This window comes from Pomacea canaliculata, linkage group LG1, assembly GCF_003073045.1.
Source record: "Pomacea canaliculata isolate SZHN2017 linkage group LG1, ASM307304v1, whole genome shotgun sequence".
Classification (NCBI taxonomy): domain Eukaryota; kingdom Metazoa; phylum Mollusca; class Gastropoda; order Architaenioglossa; family Ampullariidae; genus Pomacea; species Pomacea canaliculata.
Window position 1 is genome coordinate 21,665,001 of NC_037590.1, and position 13,069 is coordinate 21,678,069.

The 13,069-nt window shown below is 38.7% G+C and overlaps 1 protein-coding gene across 1 annotated transcript in view; it reads left to right on the forward strand.

The window, feature by feature from the left end:
• The window catches only part of LOC112560593 (low-density lipoprotein receptor-related protein 1-like), a 104,262-nt gene that overhangs the window by 36,967 nt on the left and 54,226 nt on the right, over positions 1-13,069 (forward strand). Inside the window, 8 exon segments of the mRNA XM_025232529.1 lie at positions 486-617; positions 1,115-1,240; positions 3,545-3,580; positions 9,299-9,355; positions 10,344-10,478; positions 11,897-12,010; positions 12,519-12,644; positions 12,813-12,967. Coding sequence (XP_025088314.1) covers positions 486-617; positions 1,115-1,240; positions 3,545-3,580; positions 9,299-9,355; positions 10,344-10,478; positions 11,897-12,010; positions 12,519-12,644; positions 12,813-12,967 — 881 coding nt within the window.

The following is a 13,069-nucleotide window of genomic DNA, read 5'->3' on the forward strand; positions in this document are numbered from 1 at the left end:
AGGATAAAGATCGCATCCTTGAACACGTGACAGGATCTGCTCCTATGAAGGCGACAGTGATGACAAAGCGTAGTGTACTAGACAATATTTTACTGTACTTGTTTTTATTGATAATTATGTAGGGTACTGTGTTAGGATAGGTGTTTGGATAGGCTAAGTGTTTGCAGTACTGTACTGCTATTATGGTACAGTACTGTATAAACGGATGATCCGACTTACGTCGAAATTCGGTTTACGACGCCGCGTAAGAACGGATCAACGTCGTAAGTCGAGGACTACCTGTATATTGTTTGGGTATTCAACTAGAGACTATAATAAAAACGTCTCAGCATGTTTGTCTAGACTTTCTTGTTTTTGGCCTTTTGATTTTTTTCCTGAACAAAGAAAGAGAATTTACGTAATTACATATCGCTTAGCGAGGTGCATGATTGTTTGAGAACAAGACTTGTGTCTAATGTCAGGTGCTTTGTGTGGCCATGTTGCAGTGCCGGATGTCGACTCCATGTGCTCCACGGACACGTTTCGCTGCCAGACGGCGCTGCCACAATGCATCTCGCTTAACTGGGTCTGTGACGGCGACGAGGACTGCTTGAACGGCGAGGACGAAGCCAACTGCGGTATGGGGTGTTTTTCCCTGCATACCCTTATGCACCCCTAGTTCGGTCTCTCTCTCTCTTACATCATTATCGAAATATTTTTACATCGTAAGCTAAATATTTTTACCCCATTATTTGATTGCTTTTGCACAATACTTTATGAATTTTATACAATAGGTTTTTTGTGCTTGCTGTCAGAGATGGAGTTGATCTTTCAAGCTGTTCGACTTTTTAATAAACTTCTTTCTCGTAAACTTCTTTCTTCTTTCTCGTAGCATTGACTTTCATTTAACATCACAGTGACAACAACGGGGGCTGCAAAGAATACCTTTACAGCAACAGCATTGAACAGTTCATGGCTTTAGTAGCAACTTCTACTACAGAACTGAAACATCGATACCATATGCTTATTAAAGCCTTTGACTGTGTCAGGTGACTGGGTTAGGTTATATATTTCGTGATTTGTCGAGAGCCTTTTGCTTGAGTGCACATGGTTGTTTTTTCTCCTTGTGTTGTAGAAACCCCCACGTGCCCTCCCGACCAGTTTCTGTGTTCCAGCGGTGTGGCTCGCTGCATATCCTTAGGCTGGCAGTGCGACGGTGAGAACGACTGCGACGATGGCGCCGACGAAAAGCCAGAGCTGTGTAAGTTTTCCTTTGTCGCAGTCTGACGTATTTTGCATGTGTGATTTCCCCTGAAATTTGTAATTTCTTATTGGTCGTTTTACACACATAAAGCGTCACATTGAGAGGCAGTTGATACAAATGTGCTTGCTGCGGGTAGTGGAAAACGTAGGAATGTGGTTGTGGTATTGGTGATGGCGGACGAACGATAAGAAAGTATGCAGCATGTTTCAGATAGCCAGTCTTATGGATAAATGAATGTTATTATCAATTGTAATTCCCATGATAAGCATATATGCAGTGAAACATAACTAGATAATCCTAATGCTACGTTATGGCAATGTCTTTTCGTAAACTCTCAACGTTTCCTATTTATCTCTGGTAATTTTGCCACTATTCTGCGTGTTTATAGGGAGCGGAGATCACTGGTGTTCAACTTTTATTAGTGTGTTGAGAAATTATGTGTCAGTCACGTTTGTGTTTTCCGGTATGTGAAAAAAAACCCAACTGTTGTGTTGTCTTGTTCTGTCTTACTGACTGGACCAATACATCCACGTCAGTCGGTTAAATAAATCAGTCGGCGCCTGTAGCCCCTAAGTGGTGACTTTTTCGGCCTTACTACCCTTCATTTATCTGGCCGTGGCAGTGAATCTATTGTAGCAAGGACTGCAAGGACTGAATGTAGGAATGACACCCTTGCTGTGTGTTTTTGGAAGAAGTAAGGTCAGAAAAGATCAGGGCTAGCTCCAACTAGGTTTATACATAAATAGTACAACGTGTAAGCAAAAGTTTCTATAGTGTATTCGCTCTCTTCATTGTTCATTATATTTCGGTCACATTTGCCGGCTTGAAAAAATGGGGCATTTGGGTTGAGATTGCTGACTGTAGTCGACATAGAGTTCAACTGGATGCCGTCTCAGCAGTTCCGCAGCCAGGAAGTACAGCAGACGAGTTTTTCGCAGAAAGGGGGAAGGGAGGGAGAGATGAAGTAATCTGGGTGTTCAAACTCCGTCCACAAGTAGAAATTGAATGAACGGAAAGAACACAATGAAAGAGAGCCGAAGAATGTAAATGAAACAGAGGGGAATTTGACAGTTATCCAATCAGCTGTAGATTTGCTTGGATAAAGTAGATAAGCCTTATGCTCTATTTTGCTTAATGTAGGTATTGGTGGTTGAAAAAAATGTTTAATAGGAAAAGACAGCCGATTGTCTTCGGTAAAATTCTGTTTTTATAATAGGTTTTTAAAAAAAAAAAAAAAAAGATGAGGGCGGCATTGCATGTTCATTAGGCGAGACCAAGCATTCCGAACATTGATTAAATAACGAGTTAGAGCACTTCATGTCAGTTTATTTATTTTGAAAGAGAAACTATGACATTTTTTTTTAAAATAAAAAGCTTTTGCAAAAGTTTGTAGCTCCTAGTCATTTGTGTATACGACCTGTCCGTAATGGAGTTTGTACATAGTACTACCTCTTGATCCAGTGATCGTATAGTCCAGCAGGTATGGTGATGTCAAGCACTTTGTCTGACAGTGTTTTTGTCTGTTTAGTATTAATAGGCCCTTGAAATCGGGATCTTTGATAATTATGTAGTCAGGCAATGCGACACAGGCCATTGCAGACCATGTAAACTTACAGTGTGCGAATTGGTAGAGACATTTTTTACTTTAGGTCTTTCAAGATATTTCAAAGCAAGGCAGAGCGATTTGCTCTTTCTGCTCGGTTTTCCTTTCCGCAGTAATAGCACATGTAGGTTGCGTTTCCTGCTGCAGGAAGGAGAAAGCTATATGAGATGTGTCTAAAGCACACTATCCTCTAGACCCAGATGACCCTAAGCTACATCAGTATCCGTTGTCTATCAAAAAATAATAATAATAATAATTGCACTATCAATGGCTTCCAGGAACCAGGAAGCTTAGGCTGGAATTTTCTTTTTTTTTTTGCCGAATAGGATTTCGAATGCGAGATCTTAACAGGAATAAAGACAACACACAGTGGAGGATTTAAAAGTTTCTTTTATATTTCCTCCCCACCCCCCAAAAAAAATAATCTCTCTGCCCCTCCAGCACATCACCACGTCAGCATGCTTGTTTCAAGTTTACTTCAGGGCGAAGTAATCGTTGCAATTAGCCTATCAAAAGACTGAGATTTGCGTGTCCTCTATGATTCCTGTCGTCAGACAGGTCCAGTGATGCATGAATGTGTTGTAATGGTTTTGCTGTGTGAGATTTTCTTAACCCTGTTTTAAAGCCTGTTGCCTTTTTTTTTTTTTTTTTTTTTTTTTGTACTAATCATATCCTTCGTCTCCCTTATCTTGCATCAGGCCACAATCGTAAAACCAAGGGAGTGCACGATAGAGGTTGGTATAACTGCTTTGTGAACTACTGGCATTACCTTCTGCATTCATGTATATTTTGCTTAATTTCATTTTTTGTGTTTTTTTTTTCCCCTTTTTGTTCTCAAATATATATATAAATTTTCAACATGGCCTTCGTAATCATAACACCTGATCATTTCATTTCTGGTTACTCGTATGGGAGAGAGGAGGAAGAAACATTGTGGGTTGGGGGGTGGGACACCAAATCCGCACAGTGTCATGATCAGTGCTACCGTGAGCTCGACTTTCCCACCCACCCCATTTATATGTGTATGGAAAGCCCAGCTCTCGTGTGAAGTTCTTCTTTCTTTTTTTTCTGTCTTCTTTTGTTTCCTGCTCAGTGTAACTGTTCACCTCCTCTTTCACCTTTCCGCTCCACCGCAATTCCTGCCTTCACCTGTGCTGCCTCTTGCGCTGCCCACTGGACACCTGCTTGCTTTTCATTTAAGCCAGACTGACCGAAGTGTTGATGGTCACTGCTTCTGCTGTGCTTGACACCCGCCTCCATGCTATCGCTCTTGCACTCTTTGCTGTGTATAAACGGACGCCATACAATCGCACCTCGCGCTAGATCGTCTTCCCCGTTTGACGAGCCAACGGTACGTCTTAGTAGACTGTGACGTCAGATGTGTACGTGCTTTCTGTTGTTAGTCTAGTGCTGGCTGAGTGCTCTGTATGTGTGTGGTTTTTAATTGTTAATTTGTTAATATCAGTGGTGAGGAAGATTCTACCTGCAGCTTCAGTAGGATTTGTGGGAAAACGATTTTTTTCCTCGTAAAAGGAGGGAGAGACCACTTGATTACCCCTTCCCCCCCCAAAAAAAAAAAAAAAAAACGGTTTGGGAACATGTACATGAAGTTTAACGAGTAAGTTTAAAGACAATAAACCAGATCCTTTTGAAAGAAACACATGTTAAAGCTGCTGGAGCTGATTATTATCCGAGATATATGCTATTTGTATTCTGAAATATTGTATGTAGAATGTGTAATGCAAACGCATTGGGGATCGTTCGTACTAAATATAAAATATTATTATATAAATTATAATATTTCATGATAAGAGTCGGTACAACGATCGATTTTACTGTTGTGACATCATTTAGAACGCTGGAGACCTAGATGCTTACCAGTGGTCCCACAACATGATGTTGGCTGCTGTTCCAAACGCCAGTTATGACTAAACGCCCGGCGGTACTGATGCCCTCATTGGGTCTCTGTACTGTACATGTCATAAAATACTTCCTTCCATTGGCATATGTCACGACTGCGTAGAACGACTGTTCGCAATTAATCACATTGGACCACTAAAACATGCTGCAAGAAATACAAAAGCGTTATTGTGGGAACCGATCTCCTATACTTTGCATTCACAGAATGACAGCTGTACTTGTCTGTGTGTACTGCGGTCGGTGGAGCGACGGCTTAGCACGTCAGTGATGATCCATTGTTCTGTGCTCAAATCTCGCATTCGCGCAAGCTATTTCTGTTCTCCCCCCCACACACACACACACAACCCTTTCATCTGTATGTGACAACTGTTGAACGGCTTTTTGTCCGTGATTTGGGCAAACTTTCCTGACTAAATTCTACGACAGAAGAGCGATGTCATTTCTCTTCCAAGCACGTTCAAGTAATCAGTAAACAAATACATACAACCTATAAGGCTTGTATAGTCTGCTGCTGAAATAGGCTTTCAAAATATTCGCAATAGGGAGTATGTGGGGATTGCGTGAAATGTAGTCGCAGACTACAAACAACGTCGTCTTCAGCTCTGTCCCTTTGGTGCCCTGTCATGACTTTTATTATTTTTTTTTTTAATCCCTTTTTTTTTTCGGTAACTTTCGAAGCTTGTTGGCCGCTCGCACTGTCACCCACAAAAGCTTCGTTGTGACTTTCCTGCTTTTCTTCAAATGAACTAAAAACTTCTTATAGACCAAGCGCTGGATCTGAGAAGACAGTGTGAAATCCCCATGTATTTCTTCCACTCTCTAATCAAAATATTTTTTAAAAGCGGTCCTCACATCATGCCAGTGCTTACTCATTGTCGACAGTAATTTTTTCCCCTTTAGAAGAATGACCGAGTCTTGTGTTATATCATGTAATTGGATTTTTTAAAAGACAAATAAGCGGTGACACAGAGCCAATGCCAGCACTGCCTCATCCAGTGCAGAAACCTAAATGGAAGGATCAACGATGATTTGGGGTGAAGTCTCTCGAGAAAAGGGGAAAAGCAGCAGGCTCCCCCACCTTTTTTTGTGAAAATGTAATGCACAAAACTTATTTCATTATTGCCCACTTCGAAGACCACGAATGATGACCCGCTCCAGTTGATTTCAACGTTTTTAAATATTTATCTTTGTTTGGGGTAATTTTCTGCTTTTGTTATGGTTAATTTATCTGTTGCAAGTGTGGCGTACAATTTTCTGCTTCAGTTGTACTTTATTTCACTTCGGCTTTTTTCCCGCTTTCCTTTTGCATTTGCAACTTTTGCATTCCTCTTGTAAATACTTTGGTAACTATTGCATTAAAATAAGATGGTCTGTAAAACGTGCTTTAGAAAACCAACTCTTTGTGCAGCGCGACACTGTGCAAGTCTAAATCCTAATATTCTGGTTGCAATTCGGGGTTAGTTGTAAAGATTCGCTTTTATAGGATTAAGGATTTAAGGATTCAGATTTTTTATGTGACCAGATTCTTTTTGTGTAATTTCCACGATGCAGCGCTAGTGCTAATAAAATATTTGACTCGAAGCAAACGAAGGCCTGCTGTGTTGTTATAATGTAATATGTAATAATGTAATAAAAGCAGTTCCCGACTGAAAGCAGCACTTCGATAAACAAGAGGTGAAAAAAGAAACATCGCTGAAACCATGGTTCGCCTCTGTTGTCGCCTGCTTGTGAAGTCACGTGATGTATTCGCAAGACTGGATCTTTGTAGAACGTGGAAAACGCATGTAAGTCAGAAAGAGTTTAAAATACTGTGTGCTTCTAGTGGCAACAGACCAGTCTTGAGCTAAATTGTGGTTTAAGAAGTGAAGCTTCTTACGTCGGGAACTTAGGTTTGGAATGGATAGAGCAAGCAGCGATCGAGTGTCTTTTTTTCACACGCACAAACAGTACACACCCCGGCGCACGCTTACATGCGTGTGTCTAATGTCACTTCACTGCTTGTGTGAAAAGTCTTAGAACTGATTGTCCTAGTTGTGTATATCATCTGATGTTATTACAGACATGCCAAATTTATTTCTACCTTTTTTTTTTCCCCCATTTGCAAACCGCTTTCATCCGCAGGACCTGGTGAGATTCTAGATTTTGTGTCTGTATCTTTAATACCTATATAGTGAAGCTTGCCATTCTTCATCCTCTGTGCTTGGCTTGAAGCGGCAGAGATGGCCTGTGTGAGCCACTATGTTTAGTCCAAACAGTGCCTCTGAGCAGGTTTGTCTGGCGTGTGACAGAAGTCAACACGAAAGGCGCAGGAAGAAGAGTTCATTTCGGCAGCATGTGTCTCGCATGTTGTAACTGTACAGTCAGCATGCAGGTGTGTTCCTCTTAGGAAATCGCCCACTCCACTACCAAAACCCCTCCTTCCGATTGACCCACGCCCCTCCCCCTCAATCGTCCCTTTCAACGCTTGCCACTCCCAATCGTCGGCATCAAAGCATGGTTTTCTACCCATGGTTCACCGAGAATCACTAAGAACAAACGATTCTTCAAAATGTGTTCAGCTTTCTTTTTCAGTGTTTATGTCGTCGTCAGTTGTGTGCACGCTGTTTTGTGGTGTTTATGTTGTGGTCAGTTGTGTGCACACTGTTGATGTTTTGGCTGGATGTGCTGTGTCCATTGTCTTCTTATGTTTGGCAGTCAGTGGCGCGCACTGCCAAGCCGTCATCATATACAAAGCATAACGATTCCCTCCTCCAATATCTTACTTACTGGGAAGGCTGGTGGGCTGTATTCTGCATACAGACAAATCAAGCGGGCAATATTAGACTGCAGGAAAAGTCCATGCGTGCACAACTTCATTAGGCTAATGACAGTTGCTGTAGCCACCAGTTCAAGCTCACTGATCATCAGTGGAGAATCGTTCCAGAGGCCGGTGCTATGCCGTGGGAACCTGTCCAGAAAACTGACTAAACAAGATAAAACTTCTTACTGCTAATATTGACATTGAAATCCACGCAGCCTGTATTTTAGTTCTCCAAAGAGCTGCCTCCCTTGGTGGATCATTGTAAGCATGAAAAGGATGAGAGTGCCTGAAGACAGTTGGACATAAAGCAATTTAAAAGGGTTACTATTTCTCCCTGGTGCAAAATATGGCAAGCATGGCCCGTTGTAGGGTAGAACCATTCAAAGTGCTGTATAAACTCAGCAAAACTGTAGGGAAAAGGCTGTAAGAGGTTTTGAAGAGTAAGTCATTCTTTGTCAGCTAAAATTATCCAAAGACACATTTTTTCTACCTGAGATACGTTTTTTCCCCTTACTCTCAGTTCCCCATGGTAAATGCATTTTACCAAAGTAGAGTTGCTGACCAGCTACAAAACAGTTTTATAGGGCCCACCAGTATTTTTGTACATAAAAAGCAATATTTTGATTTAATAACTTGCTAGATGATTAGTTTTTTTGTGTTTTCACAATGATGGTTGCTCTGCGAAAGATAACTAGATATTATTAATAATGGAAGTGTGGCAAATTACAATTACAGCAGATGCTGCATATGCAAATAAGAAATACAGCAAGGCCCAACAGTAGATAGTGCTTCTCTCTTGATGTATATAAATATATGAAAAAGGTAATGAAATTTGCAGCATCTCTTGCCAGCACATCTATTCTGGGGAATTGTAAGAAAAATGTGGTGAGTCTTTCACCTTGTGTGCAGGTGGCAAATTTGAACACACACAGTGTCAAATCTCATGATTAGAATGTACTTCTCCAGAACGTGGTTAAGGGATTAATGTATCCATGGGAATAATCCCAACCTCAGCCTGTTATATTTGAATTCTAAATACCTATTTTATCTAATAATTGCGCATTTTAAAGTTAAAAAAAGAAAGCAGTTACTTTATAATTAATACCTAAACAAAATAAAAGGTTATTTGTGAAAATGCCATGCCTTTATTTAGTCAAGCGTTGGCAGTTAGCCAGATCAGATGCTGCCTTTCTAGTGTGTTTGGATCAGCTTTCACACAGTGTTTATTTAGAATTTGATTTTTAAATTATAATTTTTGAGCCTTGGTTTTTCGTCATCACAATGGACAGGCATTGAAAGGTAGACCAAAACTGCTTTTTAAGTCCTGACTGTATAAACACTCAGCAGGAGCAAGAGAGAAACATATATAGTTTATATATGACAGTAACAAAATTATTCTTTAATATTTACATCCTGTAAGCTATCCTGAACAGCAGAGGAGGGGGAGTGGAGGGGGCATCTTTACAAAAATGTTTTGAGAGACTATGCTTCTTAACACATTAACAAGGTTATTGGGTGTGGCCTTTCTTATGTAATTGTCATATGTAAATAGAGTGTTTTTAGCTGGATGTGGTGTTTTGAGAATTTGCTTATTTTATTTCTTCATTGCTCTTTGCTTGTCTGCTTTTTTATTTTCTTTGAACGACATGCTTGATTTGAAATAATAATCTACACATAATTTGACTGCTATTAGAAGCTTTTATAAGCTTTTTATATTGGTATCTATATACAGGTCTACCATATATACCACTGGAAATCCACTTTACCATTACCAATGCTCTACCAGAAGGTTGGTTATTTGGAGTTGGCGTGCACGCGTTACATTCTGGAATGTTGATGTTTTGTCATGCAAATCCACTGGTGTAGTTGGTTGCATGTCATGTTGTCTGCTCTCCAGATAATTTTGGTCAAAAGATTCCTGGAAGATGTTACTGAAAACTGTGGACTATGAATCGCATGTTGATTTGTTAAGCGTGCATGTCAAGCTGTTAATGAAATTTTATTTTGGGTGCTTGAATGGTTTGAATAAGAGGGGTAAAAACAACTGAAAAGTTTAGTACTACTCTCCTATGCACTATGACATTGCTGTAAAGAATAGTTCCTTTTCAATGGTTTAAGGTCATCATGCAGTTTCTTACATGTTTCCCCAGAATGTTTTATACCATGCCATATCAGTTACCTATGTTCAGCATTTTTTCTCATTTGTTTACCTAAGTTGGTAAATTTAATTGGTTTATATAAAAATATTTCATGCATAAAAGTAGATCATTCATGTTTAGTTTTGGGGGTTTTATTTTTGGCATTTGAGTTTGTTTGCTGCAGAAATGTAGCTTGGTTAATTTGCTCTGATTGAACAGAAGCATCCACTGTGTTTTGTTATGATGAAAACCATTTTCCAGAAAGTAGTGCTTGATAAATACAAAAAATAACCATTCAGTAACAGTTACAAATAAGTGTTTCCATCACATACCTTTCTAACCTTAACAATCTCATTGCTGTTTTGGTTTATAATCCATTGTTGTGCCTTAACAGCTTCTTATTAGAAATTACAAATTTTTTAATATTTGAACTTATTTTTGGAGTAACTGATATATCTAACATTAGTGAGACTTGAAAAGTCCTGAAATATTTTCCCAGGATGTATGCATTAATATAAAGAGAAGCGAATGAAGTTGACCACTAATACAGTAACAGCTTTTAGCTGCATCCTGTTGACTTGTGGCATTGTATGTATGCATGAGCTTGAGCTTAAATATGCATGGATATTGACATTCCAGGCGACCAGGTGGATCAGTTCCAGTGTTTGCCTAACCAGTATCGGTGTCCGGGTACTCTGACCTGTATATCATATCATCAACTTTGTGATGATACGACAGATTGTCCAGATGGTGCTGATGAAGGCGGCCATTGCAGTAAGTGAGCAGTCTGTGTGTGTGCATATATGTGTTTGCACACATGTACATGATTGAAAATGCAAGTTTGTAAACACATATTTGCACGAACTGTTTTGTATGGTCTGTACATGCAGAGTGGTATAAAAACTTATATATAATTCTATTTGTACATTATATTTCAGAATAAAGTTTTGTTGTGTGTTTCCCAAGTGCCATCATCCTTGCAAGCAGATCAACAGATTATTTCATATTTTGTTGTAATGCTAAACTTCGCTAAAATAATTAGAACATTGAGAAAATGTTTATTCTGGTTCCAAACTTTTTTGTTTTTGTTTTTGTTAAAAAGACTAAATTCAGAATATAATAAAGGTGATTTCTTGGTTATGTATGAGTTATATTCGTAAGACTATCTTTAAGTCAGTTTTTCGTATGTAAATAATAATAATAAAGGCAAAATTTGGAAAGCGCATACTCACACTCCTAAGGTGTATGCTCTGAGCGCTTAAGAACATGAGCGAAACAAGGACATCATACAAGGGTATGAAAAGTTATAAAAGAATAAACAACCATACTAAACGAAGAAAAAATCATACCAAAAACACAAAGTGGAACCAAATAGCAAGAACAAGAGCTGAGAGTAACATGTTATAACGAAAGGAAGGGTGTGAAAAAGGACTAGCATTATGGGAAAGGGTGTCAGGAGTCATGTTTACGGAAGAGGTGGGTTTTCAGTGAGTTCGTCTTTAGCATGAGTCATATATTTTTTACTTTTCTTTGCTCATAAAACATTTCAGAGACACTGTTAAATATCATTAATGCATCTTAAACCCATAATAATAACAACATAATAAACTAGTTCTCAAGACTGAGACTTGAAGTTTACAATTAAATGCTTAGTTTACAAAAATAATTCGTAAAGTATTTAAAAGACCAGTTGGGTGCAAACTTTTGTTCTGATGACGGGTAAAGGGTAAACTCAGTCCTTGATAATATTTCCTCAAATCTGGGTGAATAATCCTCTTCAGTTCTTGAGATATCTGCCTGCAAACATCACCATGTACAGAAAGAATTCAACAACATAGATTTCAGGATTGAAGGGTTCTTTTGCATTGTGTAAGGCCTCAGTCAATGAAAAACTGGAACCATATGTTAATTAGGCATATTTGTATTCAAATATGACATTAGGATTTTGACAACTTTTTGTGCATGGTGAGATGTATAGGCATGTATCTCAAGGATAAAGTGTGCATTCACACAGATTTGGAGAAATATTATCTACCTTGCATTAAATTTTACCCAATCATTAGGAAAAATGCACCCAACCAGTCCTTTTAGGCTCCTACTTAGGAAAATACTCCATTGAATGAGGTCTGTTTGCTGAACTGTTGATTACTAGTTGTAATTATTTTCTTAATATTTGTGCACATGCTGTCCAGGAAATGGAGCCTGCAGCCGTAAACATTGCACAGATGAATGCAAAGAAACAATACAAGGAGCTGAGTGTTTCTGCAGGAATGAATATCAAAAACCAAATGGCAGCATATGTCAGGGTAAGTTTGTGTCACCACCCGGAAACATGTTCCAATCTTGGTTTAATGCAGTGTCTTTAGGGAATGCCCCATTCTGCTGTAAATTAGTCATGTAATTTTATTCTCCAGATCATATTTATTGCTGGTCATAATCTATACACTGTTCATTTGAGAACACTTCTTCGTATTTATATTTTACCTGTCATTGTTCTAGAGGATTTATGTTACTAAAGACATCAAAGCAGTGTTCAGGGCAGTGGTTCAAAAAGCTTATTTAAAAGCTTTAAGTATGACTTACTTATATGTTACTGATACAAAAATTATATAGCAACATCTTAATGGAAAATAGGTTTGTAGTTATCTACATTTGTTATTATTCATACATAAAATTTAAATTTGAAGTATATGTGGTGCAGTAAATAAATGGACACTTATTATTCACACAAATTTTCAATTTTTTGGATTTTATGTATTTTTAAGGAAAAGATCTGTACGGTGAAAACAAATTTTGTGATTTTATTTTTTGCAGACTTGAATGAGTGCGAGTATGGAAAATATTGTGACCAAAACTGCAAAGATGTCATAAATGGCTACAACTGTACCTGTCAAGATGGCTACATACTTGTAAATAGGTCCAGGTGTATTGTTGATCCACGTAAGCATGTAGTCATGAAATGACTGTGATTTGTCCTTCAGCACTGTATGAATCTACATCCTATAGCAGTAATGTGCGGTGTTATCATCAGCAGTACCTGTGAGTCCCATTCTGTAGATGTTATAGATAATGAATGGATAATAATTTCTATGGGATTTTTACTACCAGGTCTGAAGGAACCAAGACTTTTCATTGCAAACCAGACAACCATACAGCAACTCAGTCGAGATGGGAAAGAGCTAAGACAGCCATCTTTGATAACACCACAAGGGACTAGAATCTTAGCGTTTGACTTAAATGTTGCCAACAACTCAGTCTGTTGGGTATGAATAACTTGAACATCTTTTATTCAAATAAATACTTATAGATATATACACACTCATGGAGAGTCACATGGTAGTGTTTTGGGGTTCATTGTTCAAAGA